The sequence below is a fragment of the Phyllostomus hastatus genome, unplaced genomic scaffold, assembly GCF_019186645.2.
Source record: "Phyllostomus hastatus isolate PE091 unplaced genomic scaffold, TTU_PhHast_1.1 phas_scaffold_397, whole genome shotgun sequence".
Taxonomy (NCBI): domain Eukaryota; kingdom Metazoa; phylum Chordata; class Mammalia; order Chiroptera; family Phyllostomidae; genus Phyllostomus; species Phyllostomus hastatus.
The window spans coordinates 2,027,268-2,049,424 of record NW_025334029.1 but is presented as its reverse complement, the minus strand read 5'-3'; the positions used below and the strand labels follow the sequence as shown (position 1 = coordinate 2,049,424).

General features: G+C 37.1%; 1 protein-coding gene across 9 annotated transcripts in view; it reads right to left on the bottom strand.

Moving 5' to 3' along the window:
- FMR1 (FMRP translational regulator 1) overlaps nt 1-22,157 on the bottom strand; it is a 63,561-nt gene that overhangs the window by 5,370 nt on the left and 36,034 nt on the right. For 5 of the 9 annotated variants that reach the window (XM_045820489.1, XM_045820485.1, XM_045820487.1 and 2 more), the window contains 7 exons: nt 13,893-14,063; nt 13,720-13,798; nt 8,223-8,332; nt 7,406-7,540; nt 4,469-4,555; nt 1,794-1,989; nt 71-253 (listed from right to left, as the gene is read on the bottom strand). In XM_045820489.1, the coding sequence (XP_045676445.1) occupies nt 71-253; nt 1,794-1,989; nt 4,469-4,555; nt 7,406-7,540; nt 8,223-8,332; nt 13,720-13,798; nt 13,893-14,063 (961 nt within the window). The remainder of the gene's footprint in view (nt 1-70; nt 254-1,793; nt 1,990-4,468; nt 4,556-7,405; nt 7,541-8,222; nt 8,333-13,719; nt 13,799-13,892; nt 14,064-22,157) is intronic. The other 4 variants (XM_045820486.1, XM_045820491.1, XM_045820490.1 and 1 more) reach the window with 2 other exon arrangements.

Sequence of the window (22,157 nt, the reverse complement as noted above, 5' to 3'; positions counted from 1 at the left end):
GATTTTTCACATAACTTCAAGCAGTTTTCACAATTCACCTCTATTTATCAACAAATGAGAACCTCTGTACCTTTGAAGCCACCTCCACGTCCTCTTCCTCCCTGTCCTCTTCCGCCACCGCCACGTCGTCGTCCGTCTCCTCTGCGCAGAAAGTTCTCCCTCTCTTCCTCTGTTGGAGCTAATGACCAATCACTGAGTTCATCTCTGTGGTCAGATTCTGTTTCAGAAGCATTTGATGCTTCAGAATTAGTTCCTATCGAGAGTTAAAAGTTATATACCATTGTCTGACTTAAAACAAAAAGTTAGGTTAATAGAAGCTTCCAGAGATGTTTCAGGGGTGATCCAATACTCTTCCCAATTTATAAGCCCTCCAAAGAGTATTATCACCTTCTGTTTTATAAAACAAACTATCTTAAATTCAAAATAAAGGGTTTTAGAATATTTGAGGCAATTTTGGTAAACATTTTTTGTTCTATTTAAAAAAGTAAAAGGTTTTTTTTAGTCATCTAAGTTCAAACCTGAGTATGTCACATCATTAAACAGCTGTGCCCCTTTAACCATCTGTGCTCTCTGGAGGAAACGTTGTCTACAACAGTTAAATGTAATACCTTGATAAACAAAAACTCTATAGAGTTCCTTTTAGTAAGGTTTGGCTAAGGAACAGAGGGGCATATACACATTTTGGTCACTTCTGAGAGGGTGGCAAAGAAGACTATCATGGCAACTGCCTTAAGGAAGGGTCTCCTTGTGGGAACAGGGAATGGATGTAGCTGAATGGGGACATGCTTGCCTGATGTTTGGTCTACAACCTTCCCTCCAATTCCCACTGGAATAATTTATTATTAATAAAATAATTATTTTAGTAAACACATTATGCCTGAAGGGGTGGGTTAAAGACCTAAGGAATGAGAGTGGAAGAAAAGAGCCCCATAGTGAGGTGGGACTTCAACAGCAAAAAGAACAGACTTTTGAAAGAGGGGTTAGGGGTTAGGTTCAAGGTTGGCCTTAGGAGTAGGTATGTCTCTCCCCCACTCCACAATATAAACTCTACTACCTCTCTTTTCCTCTGTTGGAGCTAATGACCAATTATAGCTTCACCATTATAGCTTCAATTCCTGTGGATCTTGAAGGCTTTCCATCTTAAAGAGTTCCTTTTTGAAATGCAAATATGTATGAAATGGATTATACCTTATACCATCATCAGCAAGTTACATAGTAGATATACAGTTGAGCAAGAAAGACAGTAGGCACTGGCAGGTGGGGACAGTGTTCAGGGAAAGGTAGTAGGAGATAAGAAAGAAGCACTGACAGAAGAGCTGGGAAGGCTGGGAAGAGAAACTCTGCCGACTTCTTGATTGTGCCTAGGGCTGACTTTGGCCATGCCATACAAAATCACCTTATGAGCCATAGGATGCAGACCCCTGATTTACACAGTCCATCCAGCCACTATGACCAGCACATGCCTGACAAAAAAAATGAGCCACAGTACACAAATGTAAAAAGTTTTGGATATACAGTAATAAAATCAGGAAAGTCCTTAGGAAAGTGGTCAACACACAAGGGCTTAAGCAGATTTATCCCCAGAGGGTGGACAGAACTCACACCTGCCCTGTAAACTCTATGTGTTATTATCAGATTTTCACTCTATGTCTCTTCCAACACAATTTGACCCACTGTGAATTGGAAACCATGTAATGAGAAATCGTTATAATAGGGTTCTAATGAATAGTAGAGATTAGCAGCTATTAAGCCTAAGAACAGATAAAGTACTGAGTAAAATGCTTAGTTTGTACCTGAAGTATATCCAGGACCGCGTCTGCCGTGCCCCCTATTTCTGTAAGGTCTACTACCTCGACCCATTCCTTGACCATCATCAGTCACATAGCCTTTTTCCTTATCTGTACGATTTGGTGGTGGTCTAGAACTGGCTCCAATCTGTCGCAACTGCTCATCAATTTGTAATCTCTCCAAACGCAACTGGTCTACTTCCTATTTAAAATATACAAGATAACAGTAAAAATAATTTGACATTTTACTTAATCATATCTTTCTCCTTTTTATCAGATAAAAAGTATACTGGAAATATTTCAATTTCAGTTCTAAATTTATAGTAAACATCGTTACACAGAATTATCAGGAAATTGAATGATCTCCTTAAAAAGAAAATTACTATAAATAACAGATTACTGATATCCAGAATTAGAGATATAACAAAAATACTCAGCATTAACAGAATTTAAAGTTCTTTGATTTGTCACGACTATCCAATAGAATCTGATAAAGCACAGATATGCTAGATTTTGGACTTCTTAATGACAGGACATTGAATAAAACAACTCTACGATGTATGAATACAGAAAACAGACATTTAAGGTTTAACCAGCTAACCCTAAAAATATCACACACTGTAAATTATCTGAATTTTTTAAAATAGATTTGCCAGTTAACATCTTAATTTACAAAGCATTGAGTCTGGGTCATCTTCTGTTTTCAAAGAACATACACTACACAATAGGTCTTTGATATGATTATACAATTAAAGAACAGTTATTTTCAATGAACTGGAAATGCTCAAATTCCTCTTATAGGGGAGAAAGCTATTTAATAGCTGATGAAAAAAGTTAGGCCTTACATCATGCATTGCAAACCTCAAAGAGTACAACTCTGCTAGAACAAGAATGACAAATAGTATAAATTTAGTTCATCAAAATATGCCCCTGGGATCCACAGACAGATTCTTACACACAGTGCTTCCAATATGTTGAGTTCTTTCAAATCCATATAAAGTCTCAATTATAACCCTTGTCCTTCTTATCTACCTATAAACATCTAATTTATGGATTACAGGGAGCTAGATCCATAACTATAGTAGTAATGGGTGTCTCAGTCAAGCAGAAGCCATCAGAGAGACTGTCTACCTGAACAGTTGCTAGAGAAGCCCCTGAAAAGGGAACCTACTAAAATCTTTCTTGTGGCAGTTTCTAAAAAAGAAAGTGCAGGTAAGGATTTGGGTGTATATAATCTGAGCTCTGAACTAGAATTAGTTTTAAAAAGGACTTGAATAAAGAACAGACTGAAGCCAAGTGAGTGGCTTACTCCAAAATTACAGTTATAGCTCATGGAATGGGTATATCTTGCAAAACAGAATGATAATCCAGGTTTTCTCACTGGGGCAAAGCAGTCACCTTTTGGTGAAAGATGCCAGGCCCAATCAAGTGACGATCTGGTGATAGAAAGAATGGCAACAGGGAAGCTGCTGATAACCAGAAAAAGATATTGAAGGTACTGTGAGTAATAAATCAAAAGATCTAAGAAAGAAGATTAGTCAAAAGCATGAGAGATTGATACAAGGCAATACTAACTCTCCAGGTCTTCATAATTAATTTAAGCTAAGAATACGAAGACACATACAACAGATTACACATAAACATGTTTTAAAACAAAAACAAATAAGCACATCAACGGAGTAACCTACCCATGTAAGCCTTGCTGGATAAAACTTTCCCACTTTCAAATATTAACTGACCACTATAAGAATGAATAACATGCCTAAATATTACAATTTTCTTCCTTTTTTGCATTCAGGTAGAAATTGTTTAATTTTATTTAAGAAATCAGTAATGAATTCTTAGGATAGCATTATAAATAAAATAGAGTTGGGCTACTTTAAAAATATTATTTAGCACCAGTTATAATTTTGATACACATGGACAGAAAGAAGAAATTACAAAAGTGACGCAGATAAGACTCCATTTCATTGACTTATAGAACATTTTGGCCAAAAGAAATTTTAAAAAGCATCTAGTCTAGGAGAGTGACTTGCCTTAAGTCACACAGCTAGGTCATGGCAGAAGAGACTCTAGAATCAAATGGCTGGACTGCCAATCCAATGCTCTTTCCATTTACAACTTACAGCCCCCCGGTTGCTGCTTTCATTTTTGCAATCTAGAGGAGGCATAAATGCTACAAATACTAACTAAAATAAGAACTTACAAGAAGACACAAATCGTTTCTATCTTGTATAATAGAGTATAGAGAAAAATATGAGGGGGACACATTTAAAAAAAAGACTTCATGAAATACTGGGATTTCTTTAATAAACGACATAAAAGAGACAACAAAGGCAAGTGGAAAAGCCACAGAGGCTAGAAAAGATCAACTGAATGAATAAGCTATGTATGTGCAGGATTTACCTAAATCAAATGTAAGGCTTTAACAGAAGAATAATGAAAAATAGGGTAATTTATTGAGAACTGGGATACTGGTCCTTAAATTCATAATGATGAAAATTGACTTGTATTTACAGAAGGAATATAATAAGCTAAAAAAGTGAGTGTTTTCTCTATTACTTTTTACAGCTCATTCATTGTAATCTATAGAATGAACCTTAACTCCTAAAAGGTTTACCATGAAGTTTTCACATTTTAATGCAAAAAGAATTAGAAACTAAAGGTTTTTCTATTCTCACCTTTAAATAGTTCAGGTGATAATCCAAAAGAATAGTGGCATTAGTGATGCTGTCCTTTGTTCCCACAAAAACAAATGGTACCATACCCTGGAAAATAAATGGCAACAACAACCCTATAAAATTAATAATGGGTTAATCTGAAAAATGCAAATAATAACTAAATACGGTACACAGATGTTTGTTGAAAATATAAATCAATACATGAAAACAAAAGTAGCTAGTATATTTTACACATTTACTGTGAATAAGGACAGATCAATATAACAACCCCCTCAATGCATCAGGTTATTACATTTTAAACACTAAAATCAAACGTTGTCAAAATCAGAAATTATGTAATTCAAAATTATACAGGCTTTGACGTGAGATGTATAAACAAAATGAATAATTCATCTAGAATTTTTTATCAAAATCAAATTATTTTAAAAAATCATTCATAATTAGATACTAAGACACAAAAGTAAAAAACTAAATCAACTTTGCTAACCAAGTCAACAGAGTACAAACAAAACATGAAAGAAATTAAGATACATTAAAATGTACTGAGTAATTATTCTGTGAGGGAAAAAAATTGTCATACCCATGAGCATAAAATTTAGTATTTCAACACATTTCAACAATGTGCTCTGAAAATTATAAGAGGCTGAGTCATAAGTAAAGTTTCATTAATATAAGGATAGTTTTTTAAAAAGTACTATATTAAAATTTTATACTTCCAATCCATCAGTGCAAATGAGAAAAAAAACACTCTTGTCACAGGTTATAGAGAAGCACAGGTCAGTTGTGCAAACTAATAGCTGGCAATTATGACATTGATAGTTGAGAACATTTCAATATTTTGCTGAAGAAATACACATAGTTACTGATATTCACAAGTGACTAAAAAAAGCATATAACGGCTATGATGTGGGTATAATATTATACTTTTCTAGACAAAGTTTTTAGGAGTTGGAAGCCAAGAAGCTATCTCTTTAGCAAGCATCACTCTTTTAAATAGAGCATTCATTTGATAGATGTGGCTACTGCTGGGCTACTGCTGCTTGCCTGCATTCAGTACACAGCATCTTAAATGGATATAGAGCTGGAACAGGATTATTTTTTCCTTCCACATGAACATGATTGTTGATGCAGAACAAAACTGAACAATTAGGAAATATAGCTAGAAGAGTGACTTTATCTGATACAAAAGGCACTACTTCTCACTAGCAATGACCACCTGAGGAATCAGGTGAGACTGAAAACCCACGGGCTTCATAATGAACTTTTTTTTTTTTTTTTTGCATCAAATATATATATATGAACTATGGAAATTATCAGGTCCATGGATCATATCTTCTTCTCAAAAACATTTTTGACTGTTGAGTTTTTCCCCTAACTGTGTCTGTTACCAAACAGTTAACCACACTATTTTCCAAAGTGTCATATAAAATGTTATGCCCTTCCCTCTGGATCATACACAACCAAAATAAGATTTGAAACCCCATGTTGCAGATTTAGTTTGACTGACTGTGGAACAAATAATTTTAAAACATTTTCTTTTAACATGTCCAAACTGCTGGTGTACCCATGTACCACTCTAAATTAAGCATATTGCTAATAGATCAGAACAGTATATTAAAATGAAAAAAAGGTGAGAGTAGAATGGTGTCCTTCTATACTGACACCAAGAAAGAGAGATTCCCTGTTCTGGGATGAGAACTGACATGACCAGCAGACAGACATATCCAATTCACCTGAGGTTATATGTCTCTTAATAAAATGGCATTTTTGCTTTGAATCTCTTGTAAGTCATAACATTTTTCCCATAGTTCTCATAAGCCATATACAGGTCCCTTCACTGCACTCAAGGAACCCACAAGTGTGGCTGAGGTGCTACAACAGGGTCAGCACATTCATTGGAGCATGGAAGGGAGAAAGGCTCTTGTCAGTCAAGCGGGAGGTGACCTGGGGCAAGTACCCATGAAAAACTGTATAAGGAGTAAGGTCAAAACAAGGTGGCAGGAAGAAGAGTGCTCTAGATGGAGAAAACATATACATCTGTCTAGAAACAACGGATAGTATAATTGTTCAGAGACCTCCAAGTACTTCAGTATGGCTCAAGCCTCTCTAGAGTACAAGGGGAGGAGCTATAAGAGATGATACTGGACAGGTGACCATGAAAGAAAGGCCTTATAAGCAACAGGAAGAAATCAGAGCTTTCTCCACAGGGGCAATAAATCCACATATCCACAAACACTCCTCCACCAGCCTCCAACCTGGGTGATTGTTTGTAGTCTTTCTTAATAAGGGGGATAAACATTAAAATATAAAATTCAAACATATTTTTCAAGGAATGTTTTCCTACTTGCCAAGCCTTGAGTTCAAGTTTCTAGGATTCCCCTGCTACAATTGATGAAACCACTAACACCTAAAGCAGTATAAGGAATGCAAGTGATGTCATTAACTATAAGAAATGATCTGTACACAGAAGTCTGAATGCAGGACTTTGACTGTAGGACTTCCAAACTGATTTCTAAACAGTCAGATTAGTTCAAATATTGAAAACCAGTTTGTAAAATATGGTTTTTAGTAGTAACAAATGCATCTAACAGATGGTGCATTTTGAGCTATTACAACCTGCAAAATTTTGAGATAAGGCATGAAAAAATTAAAGTACACCCTCAAAAGAAAAATGTGACCATTAAAAGCAACCCCATATTTTATGTTTACAGCAAAAGTTTTGTCACTGTGAACAAACTGAAAAGTAGGTATCAATTTTGGTTTATAGTATCTCATAAGCTAGCAATCAGATTTGAAAAAAAACAAAAAAACAAAAAAAAAAAAAACAATATGGGTAGTCTATTAGCCTAACCAGAGAAAATTTCTAGAACACCAATTATAACACCTGAGTAAAAGAAATTACTTTTAGTGTAATTCAAAGTGACAAATATTTCTTACCCTCTGAACTTTTGTACTGTTAGGTTGAGAAAAATGAGTGCTGTTTTCCTTTATATCTATATGTTTTTTTTCTTCTGAGGGAGTAGATCCAACCCTTGAGTTACTGGAAGGTAGGGAATTTGGTGGCATAATTTCCTTCGTAAAACACAAGAAAAAAAGAACCAATTTTTAAGACTTTATTTAGCTCTATTAACAGTATCAATGATCATATTTAAGAATATAAATTATTATAAACAGTTTTGGTAAACAAAATAGAATGGAAAATTCATGCAGTAAAAAGTAAAAACCTCAAAACATTTCATTCCAACCAAAAGAACCTTTCACAAAAGAAAAGAAGGTTAGACAATATGTGAAAATTATGACAATTTGGGTGGATTTTACTTTAAACACTGTACTACTACTGTACAGAAGAGCATGCCCTCACCTCCCCCATCCCATACAATACTTAAATATACACATAAACTAAGAAAACCAAAGGATAAAAGCCATAAAACCTAAGCAGTATCCCAATTTTGTCTCAGTCAGTAACATTAAGTGACATTTGAAAAGTGCTTTACACTATTTTTTTTTACAATTACAATAACTTTAAAGACTGAGAAATAAGATTTAAAGGGGTTAAAGTGACTAATACAAAGTCACAGCATTACAGAATAGACAGAGGCCATTATCTACAACTATATCATTAACTGGCATGCCTCATAATCAGAATTTTTATATCCACATTATGTGCATATCACAGAGGCCTCTAAATTAATGTCAAATAAAACAATAAAAAACTTTTCTCAGGCAAACCAGAAATATATGCACTAGAACATACCTCTTCTTGTGGAATATTTTTCTCATTTTCGGCCTCAATTCTCACCCTCACAACTCCTGACTTGTCCACAATCTCCTGAATCAGTTTTCCATTTTTTCCTATTACTTTGCCTAAGTTAAGAAATGAATAATTCATGTTTGGTTTTAAGAATACCTATCTTAAACCAGTAAGCACACCCCACTGTAAACTATCATGTTATTTTATATAAAACTGCAAGACCAGTCTTCGAATGAAAAGAAACAGTTAAATTGGCTTTCCATTTTATCAGTCATTGTTGCTTACACTTCTCTTTTGTTTAGGTATTGTAGTTGATTAATACTCATGAATTGACTGGATAATTTTGAATTTTTAAGGAAGTTCAAAGACAAGCTCTTCTTTTGCACAAAAGGGTACACTTTAAGCTTGCTAGTACACTGGTGTGTATCATTCTTTTTTTCAAAATTCTATTTAAAAATTAAGAAAAATTATATATAGTAAATATGCATCTGCATATTTATTTGACAATTTCAATTCTATCTGTACCTGATTTAAATCTGTTTCTTTGCTCATGGTAAATATGAAAAAGCTCAAAATCTGTTTAAGATTAAGTATTATTTAACAACATCTGTTAAAGCTCTAAGATGTCAGGCACACAATTCTTTCCCTCATTTTATAAAATTCAGTCATATAATTAACTGGGAATTCATAACCATCATCATGCATTAGTGTAAAGTGACACATTACAAATGTAACAACTACTGCGTCTAGAAATCTACATGTAAATTACTTCTAATTCCAAGTGCTCTCCCAAAGTACTCAAAGCACTCTTGCATTCATTATATGCTTGCCCCACCCTCTCATCTAAGGAAGGGATGGGGAAATATCTGGAAGCCCAAAATTTATTTTAAGACAGTCTAAGATAAGACTCCAGGGAAAACCTTCTCACAACAGGATTGTGTGGTTCTTCTAATCAGCACTGCCTTAGTACTCATACTGCATGTGGTACCATCACTTACCTGGATAACTTTGACTAACCAGTGGTCAGGGATCAGAACTAACACTAAAACAGGACTCCTGACCTAGGTGCTTTTGGTAGTTATTTCTGTTCTTCTCTTCAAATGTAAAGGAATGGCAATACAATTACAACAGTCAAGTGCTAGAAGCAACCTAAGGACCCATCAGTAAATGAATGGATCAAAAAACCATGGTACATTTACACAATGGAATACTATGCAGCAGAAAGAAAGAAGGAGCTCCTACCCTTTGCAATAGCATGGATGGAATTGGAGTACATTATGGTAAGTGAAATAAGCCAGGCGGTGGAAGACAAATACCATATAATCTCACCTATAAGTGGAACCTAATCAACAAACAAGCAAGCAAGCAAAATACAACCAGAGACATTGAAATTAAGAACAAACTGACATTAACCAGATGGGAGGTGGGAGGGGATAATGGGGGGGGAGGGTTGTCAGGAACCTCTATAAAGGACACATGGACAAAACCAAAGGAGGGCAGGATTAAGGGTGGGAAGTGGGGATGGCTAGGGTGGTGGGGGGAAAATGGAGACAACTGTACTTAAACAGCAATTAAATAAAGAATACTATAATAAGGTGAAGAAGAATGTGAGCTAACAGAGAAAGAATGCTTTTGAGAGAACAGAGGGAGGAGAAATAGTAAGAGTAAGGAATAGTAGCAATGCATAGCATGGGGAAAATAGTATTTATAGTGAAAATAAGGGCAGGAAGAAGGCAAAGTAGAGTAAGACAAGGGAAGGTTACAAGGTGAGACTTGAAATAACAATAAAATAAAAAAGAATATAAATTCTACATGAAAATTTAAAAAAGAAAAAAAATGTAAAGGAATGGGGGGAGTAGAGAAGTTACACGGAGTCTTCCCAGTTTGTTTTTAATCTATAGAGCATATTTTCATAAATTAATAATGATTTGAATAAAGCTCTAAATGAGTTAGCAAAAAATTTGAGATTTTGGCACATGTTTCTATTAATATCGTAACTATCCTAAGTACTGTGTGTTAACTATTGCTGATGGAAAATTAAACCAATTCACTGTCAAAGTGTGTGAAGAACAAGCAAATACTTAGAAAAGAAAGCAAAATCACTGTACATATTAAGGGTTTATAAAAAATAAAGAGATCATAAATCACATTGTGAGCCCCCAAGAAAACTCATGCATTATAGGGAGCTGTTCTGCGTGTCGTGGGAATGTAGCTCAGCTTCCATGTGGAAAACCAGTGGGGAGCAAGGTCCTGGCACACAGGAGCCATGCCCACGGATAGGTTCTCCTGTAGGGAATCAGGCCTCATTGTACCTAGACTGCTATGAGACTTGCTTTTGCTAAAACTCCCTCACCCTGAATTGAGGCAGCAAGGGCTTACTGTAACTTCCTCAAATCTGTGCTAAACCTCCCAAGTATGGAGTGTAACCAGTTCAACCATATTTCCCCTTGATCTGTAACATCCTTCTCTTTGAAGTAATTAGCAACATTCTTTCCTTTGTTATCTGTAAAAGGTAATCACCTACAGAGAACTTGTGCATAGTAAATGATGACCATCCTCCATATACTGTACCCAGAAAAGCAATAAAAGCCTGTCTAGGAAAGGGAATGGGGCCCTCTCGCCTTCTCTCTCTCTCTCTCTTAGAGAGCGGCCATGCTGTCCCTTTTTCTCCACAGGACTTCTGTTGTCTGTGTGTATTTGTTCATAGCAACCACAACACACACGGATCCTGCTGGCCAGGATCCGCATCAATACAATACTTATTAGATATCTCCAAAAGATCTTACCTGCCAAATCATATTATATAAGAATGATTTCTGAAAACTTCTAACATTCTTAGTGTTGAAGTAGATAATCTCATTTTACTAACTAGAAGGAAAACAAAAATCAGGCTGATTACACATCAGCAGGTTTTCTGGTGAAAGGTCAGTTCTGGAACCCTCTTCTCTAAGATCACAGGTTGCTTCTATGTTTGATAGCAAATAGTGCAATTCTACATTCCATAGTTATTTCAAAACCCCAATGGACAGTTTAGTATAATTCTACTCTACTGAACTGGATGGAATTGTTTTGAACAAGGGGACGGAAAAAGAACTAACATTTAGGGTCCCCTACTATGCCCACAGCTTAAGCAATATATATCTATATACTGACACCTAGCTATCTAAATATTCCTACTTAATCACAACACCCCTGTGTGGTGGACACTATTATCACATTTGTTTTAGAGGTGAGGAAAGAAAAAGTCGGGGGGCTACATCAGTTACTAAGGTCAAATAGCTACCAACAAGTGAAATAAGATTGAAATCTAGATCCAACTACAATATCTGAGAACTTTCCCCCATTATCATGCTATATGCAAAATGAACTCTAATGAATTTGACACAGTAAGTTTCTAATTGTTAAATATTGCTTGACAAACTGTAAAAAAGAGAAAAATAAATACCATTCATAACACCCCTCTGAGGTAATCAGGTAGTGTGCACAACTGGTGTGCAAGTTACATAGTCATGTTCTTTAGTTGTTTGTAGTATATACTTGAGTGAATAATTATATATTATTTCACTAGTACTTATGCTGTTTCTTCAATACAACTAATTTTCTTTGGAGAAAAATATTCTTCCAAGTGTTTTTTAAATGGTATAGGAAGATGGTTATAATTTTATGCTGACAAAAAGCAGACTAAATAGGATGGAAACTGTGAATGAAATGTATAGGAAGTCCTTATTTTTCATTTTTAAACTTTCCAAAAGGTATGACTTACTTTTTATAATTAGTCATGATATAAAGCTTAAAAAACGGTATAGGTACTATGTCCAAATTTTATTTATATATTAAAAACATAGGTAGTGTTCTTGATAAAACTGCACCTTGGTACATTCTACTAAAGATATCTGCAGTGTTTGAGAGTATTAGTGAAGAGTTCCCAGGTAGTTGCTGGTACTCATCATGGTCATGAAACAACAGTCAACAAGTCACAATGAAGAATGACAATGATGGCTAAGGAAACCATCAAGAAAATGAAAAGACAACCTACTGAATGGGAGAAGTTATTTGCAAATGATATATCTGGTAAGGGGTTAATATCCACAATATATAAGAGACTCATCCAACCTACCATCAAAATATGAAAAATCCAATTAAAAAATGAGCAGAAGACCTCAACAGGATTCTCTAAAGAGGACATATAAATGACTAACAATCATATGAAAAGATGTTCAACATCTCTAATTGTCAGAGAAATGCAAATCAAAACCACAGTAAGATATCACCTCACATCTGTGAGAATGGCTATCATAAAAAAATCAACAAAGGAGTGTTACTGAACATGTGGAGAAAGGGGAACTCTAGTGCACTGTTGGTAGTTATGCAGACTGGTGTAGCCACTGTGGAAAACAGTATGGAATTTCCTCAAAAAATTAGAAATCAAAGTGCCTTATGACCTGGCAACACCACTTCTGGGTATTTATCAGAAAACAAAACAAAACAAAACACTAATTCAAAAAGATATATGCACCCCTATTTTCATTGCAGCATTATTTACAACAGCTATGATATGAAAGCAACCTAAGTTTCTATTGATAAATGAGTGGTTATTCATGTCACACACACACAAATAAAATATTACTCAGTTGTTAAAAAGAATGGTATCTCGTTATATTTGCAACATATGTGGACCTAGAGGGTATTATGCTAAGTGAAATAAGTTAGAGAAGGACAAATACTGCATAATTTCACTTATATATGGAACCTGAAGAAAATAAAACAAACAAAACAAAACATAAACAGACCCACAGGCACAGAGAACAAGCTAATAATGGTTGCAAAACTGGAGGGGAGTGGGGGATAGGTGGGGAAAACATTACCATGCAAGTTGTAGAAAGCCCCAGAGACATTTGGAATTACTTACAGCTTTGAAAGTTACTACATTTAAGTAACCTACATTGAGATTTTCAACACTGAGATGATTAAGAATGCTATTAGCTCCATTAAAAGCATCAAATATCAACCTATCCAAATTATAAAGGCCCTCAAATGCCATTTATTTTGAAAAATACATTTTTAATTTTAATATACATAAAATATACAATGAAGAGGCTATGCAAAATGTATCTCTCTTGGCACAAGTAGGTTTGAATTATATCTTGTATACTTTCTAAATGTAATCTTTAAGTATCATATTTACCAAATATTTGCTGTACACTATAGCAACAGACCATATTTCAAAGATTAAGCTTCAATTAAGTAAGTTAAAATGGAAGGGTCAAGTCAAGGAACATGTATAAAGGACTCATGAAAAAGGACAATGGGAGGTGGAGGACTGAATGTGGGAAGAGGGGTGGGAAGGGAAAAGTAATAGGGAAAAATGGGGACAACTGTAATTACACAACAACAAAAAAATAAAATCTGCACATCTAGGGGGACAAAAGAAATCATATAGTTGTAAAGAATTTACATAACTTTTGTATTTATAGTGTATGCCAACAGCAATTTGACTCACCTACTAAGTTCCTTGGAACTTGTATGACATCTTCAGCAAATTCAAGAAAGCTTCTAGCCTTTTTCACTGCATCCTGATCCTATTAAAAAGGGGAAAAAGATGTAAGCCAAAATATGAGCCACCTGAAACACTAGCTTTTATTTTAGGGGGAAAATATTTAGTTAAATATTTACCTCTCCATAAATATGAAATGTACAGGTATCTTCATCTAGATCAATAGCAGTGACCCCAGGTACTTTTCTAGCTTGCTGAATATTAGCACCATGAGTACCAATAGCTAGACCCATCAGATCTTCTCGTACAATAAATTGTTCATGAAATCTTGAAGCAAGCTGCCTTGAACTCTGAAGAGAAATGTAATCTGATTAATATGCTTTATCAACTACTGAGACAACTGTATTTAAGCCAGCCATGTAAATTACCTTGACCATGTATACCAGAGGCCTATAAATTAGTTTCAGTTGGAAAGTGGCAAGTTTTAGAAAATAACACCCACACACAGCATAAGCTCTTTTTAGGTTACTGAAGGTCTATGCTATTTGATATATTTTTGTTAATAGGAAAGGGCTTGTTGACAATTTTCCAAGGTACTTTTGAAAACATATTTGCAAGACTGACTTAGTTAACCAATGACATCAACATCATAGTGATTAGGAAGCAGATCAAATGTTCCCAAATAAAAACCAGTTCACTGGGTCTGAAAGACACAATGTTTTTTAAGTAAAAAATAAATTAAATAAATACCATCTCTAAAAAAATTGTATTAGCTTCATTTTTATTAAAGGATATTGGTGTATATATATATATATACACACACAGACCCCTGCATAAGTGTGTGTGTGTGTGTATGTATGTATCTGTACATATATATCAGATATAGATATAGCGATAGATATTCTGAAACAATGCCATTTATATAACTTATTACTAGATACTGTGGCCCAGACATCCCTTTCATGTAGTGACAACATTACAATGACATCCTCCAGCCTCATCTCCCAACCCGAGGAAAGGGATTCATAAAAACTGTTGGTACAGAGTGAGGGGGAGGAAGATGGTTGCGAGGCAGGTGGGAGTTGAGCCTACTTGCTCGTGTACTCAAATGGGACACCTAGCCAATCTTCCAAAGAACAGAGGGAACAGCCAACAGAATCCCAGCTGATATGAATTCTGGAAGCCAAAGTGTGCAGAAGATGCTTAAAAATGGCCAATAAGGAGATTTTGTAGGCTTATGGGAAGTTCCCTGAGCCATACACCAAAAACTGCAACTGCCACGAAGGCACTGGAGTAGAGTTGGGTCAGTGATAGCAGCCTACCACCTCTCTCCCCTCCCAAGGCAGGGAAGTCCCAGACCTGAGACAGGAGAGACCTGGATATGTAAAGTCACTCGGGGGATAAAGAAGCAGTAAGAAACACACAGCCAGACAGCAGTCGCTGGCTGGGGCAGTGGTCACTGGCTGGCACAGTACCAGAGAAATTGGGTGACAAACCTAGGCAGGCTTAGGAGTAATGGAAGATCACCAGGCAGGAAAACTGCACCATGGGAAACTGTAGCCTGGGAAAATGCCTGCCTGGGAAACTGCCTGCTGACCCTACCCAGAACAGACAGATGCTCGGTTGGCTAAGACTGGGGTCTGGGGTCAGCCTAGCCTGCATAACAGGATGCAGCTTTAACGTGAGGTCTGACAAGATGTATCAAGAAAAATGCTCAGCAGAAATGGCAACCAGCAACCAGCTCTAGCCAATCAGACTCTGACACCCCAACCAGTTACCCTTCGCAGGTTTTGGCGCTTAAAAACCCTGCCTTAAGAACAACCTAGCGAGTCTTAACCTCCCTTGGTTGGCTCAACGTTCCCCTCTTATTCCCAGCTAATAAACCGTGCTCCTTGGCTCGCTGCGTCTGTCTGGTTTCTTGGGCTACTCTGACCTAACACTGGGGAGTGGGGTGACACCTGGGGGGGGGGGAGAAGAGATGGGCCACAACTGGCTGTGACCCAGAGACACTGGGCTGGTCAGAGAGTTGGACTGTGTGGAAAGTCAGGCTTTTGTTGGGAGCAGCAGACGGCACCCAAGGGGAATTTTCTCAAGAAAAGAACTGAGCATCCAAGCAGGGACTTTAGGTGGCCCAGAGGCCAGGCCAACAAGGGCGGAGGGAGGGAGCTCGATTTGCTCCCACTCAGCGTACCTTATGGACTGATCAAAGGCTTGCAAAATGAGGGAGATTATTGGTCAGCCAGGTGCGAATGCACAGAGTGGACAGAGCACACGCAGCACAGTGCTCTGAGGGCGTGGGCAGGAGAGGAAAGGCACCTGTAATTGTTGTAGCCCAGACTGAGCCCACATCGTTGCTGAACCACAGGAAAAGAAAATAACTGAGCAGAGCCCAGTTCCCCTCTGTCTGCAGGATCTGGGAAGACATGCAAAACTGGTTTGACAAGTGTAAAATCAGCAAGAGGCTAGCTGGCTGGCTGGCTTTCTTTTTTCTTTCTTTCTTTCTTTTTTTTTTTTTTTTAGGCTAAGACAATAAGACCTAGAGCTGTGAGCAAACCAGAGAGGGATTCAGAAAGAAGTCAAAAGGAAAACAACAGCTGAGACAAATTTCATTTTGCTACCTTTTAGAACTTGCATGATTTTTCCCTTCCTTCCGTTTATGTGGGTTTTTACGTTTGTTTGTTTTTGCTGTTTGATTTGTTTTTTTGTTCTCCTTTTCACGTGGCATTTTAATTCTTCTTCTTTCACTTCACTCATATTCCAAATAACACACTGGCCTTACAGTTTTCATTATTTTTATTCAGATTATATATTTCTTATCACACTACTGTTATTCCAAATCCCATATAGCATCCTTCCCTGGCCTTAATCCATTTCACCATCTTCCTGAGCTTTATTACTGTTGTAGTTAACTTTACTCTCTTACACACTATGCTAAGTTTCTATCCCTTACTTTCACTATTTCTCATCCATCTAAACTCTCCTAAGCGCTCTGCTTTCTAACATCAGCTCACATTATTTTTCCCTTCTAATAAGAGCCTTATTTCTTTTTCACCTTTTTTAATAAATACTGGCTAGTTGGGTGAAATACCATGGTTATTGCTGTACTTCTCCAAAGGAACTCCTATTTGTTCAGTACTTGGTACTTTAAATCCTACAGAATACTCTCCCACTGTCTTTACTCCAAATCGTCTTTGCCCTGCCGATGATCAGTTGAGTAAGGAATTTTTATTTCATTGTTTTCTCTTTCCCTATTGTTTTCCTTTTCTTTTATTTCTTTATTCCCCCTCTCTCAAACTGGGCTTTACTCCTTACTCTTTTTACTTTGCTTCCCCCAGGCTCTTGTAATCATTTTTCTTTACTGTAGAGATCTCATATACACTTCCTGCATTTCTACAATATTCTTATTCCTGTTTCAACTATATTAAACTTCATTCAGCATTTGCTGCTGTGGTTTTTCTGCAATTTTGCTCCCCTTGGTCCAGTATATTTTCAATTTTACTCCAACCCTCATAGTATACTCCTTTTCCCTCTTATTTACCCCATTGTTCCCATCATCCTTTCATGTTTTATTTATGTTATAAATTTTGTTCTCTCCCTTTCTTCATCTCGGTTCCATCCCAACTCTTACCAATTCTCCCCCTTACCACAAAAAAAACAATTTTCCCTCTTTCAGTCATCTCATATTCCCTTTGTCATCTCTTATAATATCCACAATCCTCCTTCACCTTTATTAATCTTAGTTCAACTGTGGTTGAAAGAGTTGTTGCGGTAGGAGGGGTTTTTTTTTGCTGGTGTAGGTGTGGTGGTCTGGTTATACTGCTTTGTTAACCAACACCTGTACAGCAGCATACAAGAAAAAGTGGGAGTTTCGAACACCAGTAAACCTGCTGAAGGGGAGAACCCGTCAACAAAAAAGCCACCAACAGGTAAAAGCTCAAGTACAACAAGAGAGCACACACAAACAAAAGAAAGGGCAACCCTGGAGCATCCACACAAGGAGATCAAAGAGACCGCAAAACTGAGTCCCACCGAATTCCTACCACAGAAGTTTACCCTATGAAGACAGCTGGCAAAGAAGAGCATCTGGAATCACAGAAACAAACAGAAAGTGTCACCTAAAATGGGGAGACAAAGTAAGAACCCGCAATGAAAAGGAATGAAAAAATCCCCAGTAAAAGAGCTAAATGAAATGGGAGCAAGCAAACTATCAGATATAGAATTCAAAAGAATGGTTATAAGGATACTCAAAGAACTTCCTGACAACTAAAAGGAACTGAGTATGAACTACAACAGTATGAAAAAGGAAACAGAAACTAAAAAAAGAACTAGAAAGAAATGAAGAATACAGTATCTGTAATAAAAAATATACTAGAAAAAATTACAATCAGCCTGCATAAAGTAGAGGACTGAATTACTAAGCTGGAAGACAAAGTAGAAAGAAATACGACGTAGACAGCTGAACAAAAAAAGACTAAAAAAATATGAAGACAGCTTCAGGGAACTTCTGGACAACATGAAATGCAACAAATTTGAATCACAGCAATCCCAGAAGGAGAAGAAAAGGAGCAAGGGATAGAAACCTATTTGAAAAAATAGTGACAGAAAACTGTTTGCTAATCCAGACAGGGGGAAAGCCACGCCAACTACAGGAAGCACAGAGGGCCCCAATCAAGATGAACCCAAAGAGGCCCACTCCAAGACACATCATAATTTAAATAACAAATTTTAAAGACAAACAGAGAATCTTAAAGGCAACAAGGGGGAAAAAAGAAGTACGGTAACATACAAGGGAGCTCAGATAAGGCTAGCAGTTGATTTCTAAACAGAAACACAACAAGCCAGAAGGAAATAGCAAGAAATGTTCCAAGTAAAAAAAGGCAAAGCCCTAAACCAAGACTACTCCAGCCAGCAAGCCTCTCAATTAAAATGGAAGGTGAAATAAGGAGTTTCCAGGACAAAAGAAGGCTAAAAGAATACAGCTCCACCAAACCACTACTGCAACATATGCTAAAGGGGCTGCTTTAAGAAGAGGAAGAGGACTTCCGGCAAGATGGAGGCACAGGTAGACACACTGTGCCTCCTCACACAACCAAGATAGGGACAACAACAATCCAGAACCAGAATAACAACCAGAACTGACAGAAAATTGAACTGTATGGAAGTCAGACAACCAAGAAGTTAAAACAGACCCATCCATCCAGACTGGGTAGGAGGGGCAGAGTTGGGCACAGGTCACAACATGGAGAGCAGAGAGCACTGGGACTGGGTGCAAAAGGCATCTGGGGCGTACAAGACCACAGCAGGAGGACCCTGAGCATGTAAGTAGCAGCTGGCAGACCCCGGCCAAGGGAAAGCAACCGGCAGACCCAGCGAGGCAGCAATTGTGAAGCAAGGCATTGCGCACAACCCAGGATTCCACTGCTGGGAAATAGAGCCTTGGGGCACTGATTGAAAACTCTTGTGGGGGTTGAGGGTCAGGGAGAGACTCCCAGCTTCACAGGAGAGGTTGTTGGAAAGTCCCACGGGGTGCACAAGCCCACGCACAGAGGAACTGGCACCAGAGTGGCCCAGTTTGCTCGGGGGAAATGGCAGTAGGGACTGAAGTCCGACGGAGAGTGGAGAAGCCCCATTGTTCCCTCTTGGACCCTGCCCCCACATATAAAGTCACAACCCAGCGACTGGGGTGCTCCACCCTGGTGAACACCTCAGGCTCCACCCCTCGTATGTAACAGGTGTGACCACACCAAAGGAGGAAAAAAAAAAGATGGTTCAAACAGAATTAAGGCCTCAGAACCAGTACTTTTAAGTGACTGAGAAATAGACAACCTATCAGATGCACAGTTCAAAGCACTGGTGATCAGGATGCTCACAGAATTGGTTGATTTTGGTTGCAAATTACGTGAAAAAAATGAAGGTTATGCTAAGTGAAATGAAGAAAAATGCACAGGGAACCGACAGTGATGGAATGAAAGCTGGGTCTCACATAAATGGAGTGGACCAGAAGGAGGAAAAAAAAATACAATCAGAAAAGAATGAAGAAATAAGAATTCAAAAAAATGAGGAGAGACTTATGAACCTCCAAGACATCTTTAAATGTTTCAACATCTGAATTATAGGGGTACCGAAGGAGGAGAGGAAGAGCAACAAGTGGAAAACTTATTTGAACAAATAATAAAGGAGAACTTCCCCATTCTAGCAAAGGAAACAGGCTTCCAGGAAGTCCAGGAAGCCCAAAGAGTTCCCAAAAAGTTGGACCCAAGGAAACACACACCAAGGCACATCATAATTACATTAGCCAAGATAAAAATGAAGGAGAGAATCCTAGAAGCAGCAAGAGATAAGGAGACAATAACCTACAAGGGAGTTCCCATCAGACTGTCAGCTGACTTCTCAAATGAGACCTTACAGGCAAGAAGGGGCTGGAAAGAAATATTCCAAGTCATGAAAGGTAAGGACCTACATCCAAGATTGCTCTATCCAGCAAAGCTTTCATTTAGAATGGAAGGGCAGATAAAGTGCTTCTCAGATAAGGTCAAGTCAAAGGAGTTCATCATCACCAAGCCCTTATTTTATGAAATGATAAAGGGACTTATCTAAGAAAAGAAGATAAAAAAAAAAACGTGTAGTAAAATGACAGCAAACTCACAATTATTAACAACCACATCTAAAACAAAACCAAAAGAAACTAAGCAAACAACTAGAATAGAAACAGAACCACAGAAATGCAGATCACATGGAGGGTTAGCAACAGGGGAGTGGGAGGATGAGAGGGGGAAAAGGAACGCAGAATAAGTAGTATAGATGGTAGGTAGATAATATACAGGGGGAGGGCAATAATAGTATGGGAAATGTAGAAGCTAAAGAACTTATGACACATGGACATGTACTAAGGGGGGGAATGTGGGTGGGAGAGGGTGTGCAGGGTGGAGGAGAATGAAGGGGGTAATCGGACAACTGTAATAGCATAATCAATAAAATATATTTAAAAAAAGAAGAGGAAGAAACAGTGAGACAGAGAGGAACACTGGTACAAAGGTAAAAAATGACAATGAATAAGTATCTATTAATAATAACCTTAAATGCTAATGCATTAAATGCTCCAATCAAAAGACATAGGGCAGCTGAATGGATAAGAAAACATGACCCACACATATGCTGCTTACAAGAGACCCACAAAGAACAAAACACCTACACAGACTGAAAGTGAAGAGTTGGGAAAAAATATTCAAGGCAAATGCACAGAAAAAAAAAAAACAAACAAACTTGGGTAGCAATACTTATATGAGACAAAATAGACTTCAAAACAAATGCCATAAAAAGAGACACAGAAGGACACTTCATAATACTCAAGGGAAGAACCCATCAAGAAGGCATAAAAATTATAAACAGGTATGCCTGCAACACACCCAAAAATATAAAGAAAATCTTGGAAGACTTCAAGAAAGATACAGAAAGCAACACATTTACAGTAGGAGATTTTCATACCCCGCTATCAACAATGGATAGATCTTCCAAACAAAATATCAACAAGGATATTGTGACACTGAACAACGCCCTAGACCGAATGGACTTAACTGGTATACAGAACCTTTCATAACAAAGAAGCAAAATACACATTCCTTTGATGTGCACATGGAACATTTTCAAAGACAGACCACATGATAGGACACAAAACAAGCCTCAACAAATTCAAGAAAATTGAAATCATATCAAGCATTTCCTCTGACCACAAGAAACTGAAACTAAAAACCAAACTCAAGGGAAAAACTCAAAACACTCAAATTCATGGAGACTGAATAGCATGCTATTAAACAATGAATGGGTCAAGAATGAAATTAGGGAAGAAATCGAAAAGTTTCTGGAAACAAATGAAAATAAATTCACAACATTCCAAAATCTATGGGACACAGTGAAGGCAGTCCTAAGAGAGTAATTCACAGTGATACAGGCCTACATAAAAAAGATAGAAATATTTCAAAAACAAGAAAAAAACAAAAACAAACAAAAAAACAAACCTAACCCTATCTCCACTTATGGTGTTCCTCCACTGTAAGAAATGGAGGAACAAAAATAAACAAAGACCAGAGCAAGTAGAATGAAGGACATAATCACTATCACAGCACAATTATATGATACAGAACTAAAAGAACAATTCAAAAGATCAATAAATCCAGGAGCTGGTTGTCTGAAAAGATAAACAAAACCAACAAGACTTTCACCAAACTGATCAAGAAAAACACAGAGAGGACCCAAATAAACACAATCAGAAATGAAAGAGAAATTACAACTGATCAAACAGAAATAGAGGATTGTAAGAAATTACTATGAAGAAATGTATGACAAAAAATTTGACAACATGGTTGAAACAAACCATTATCTAGAAACATGTAATCTTGTAAACTGAATCAAAAAGCAGCAGAAAACCTGAACAGACTGATGTCAGC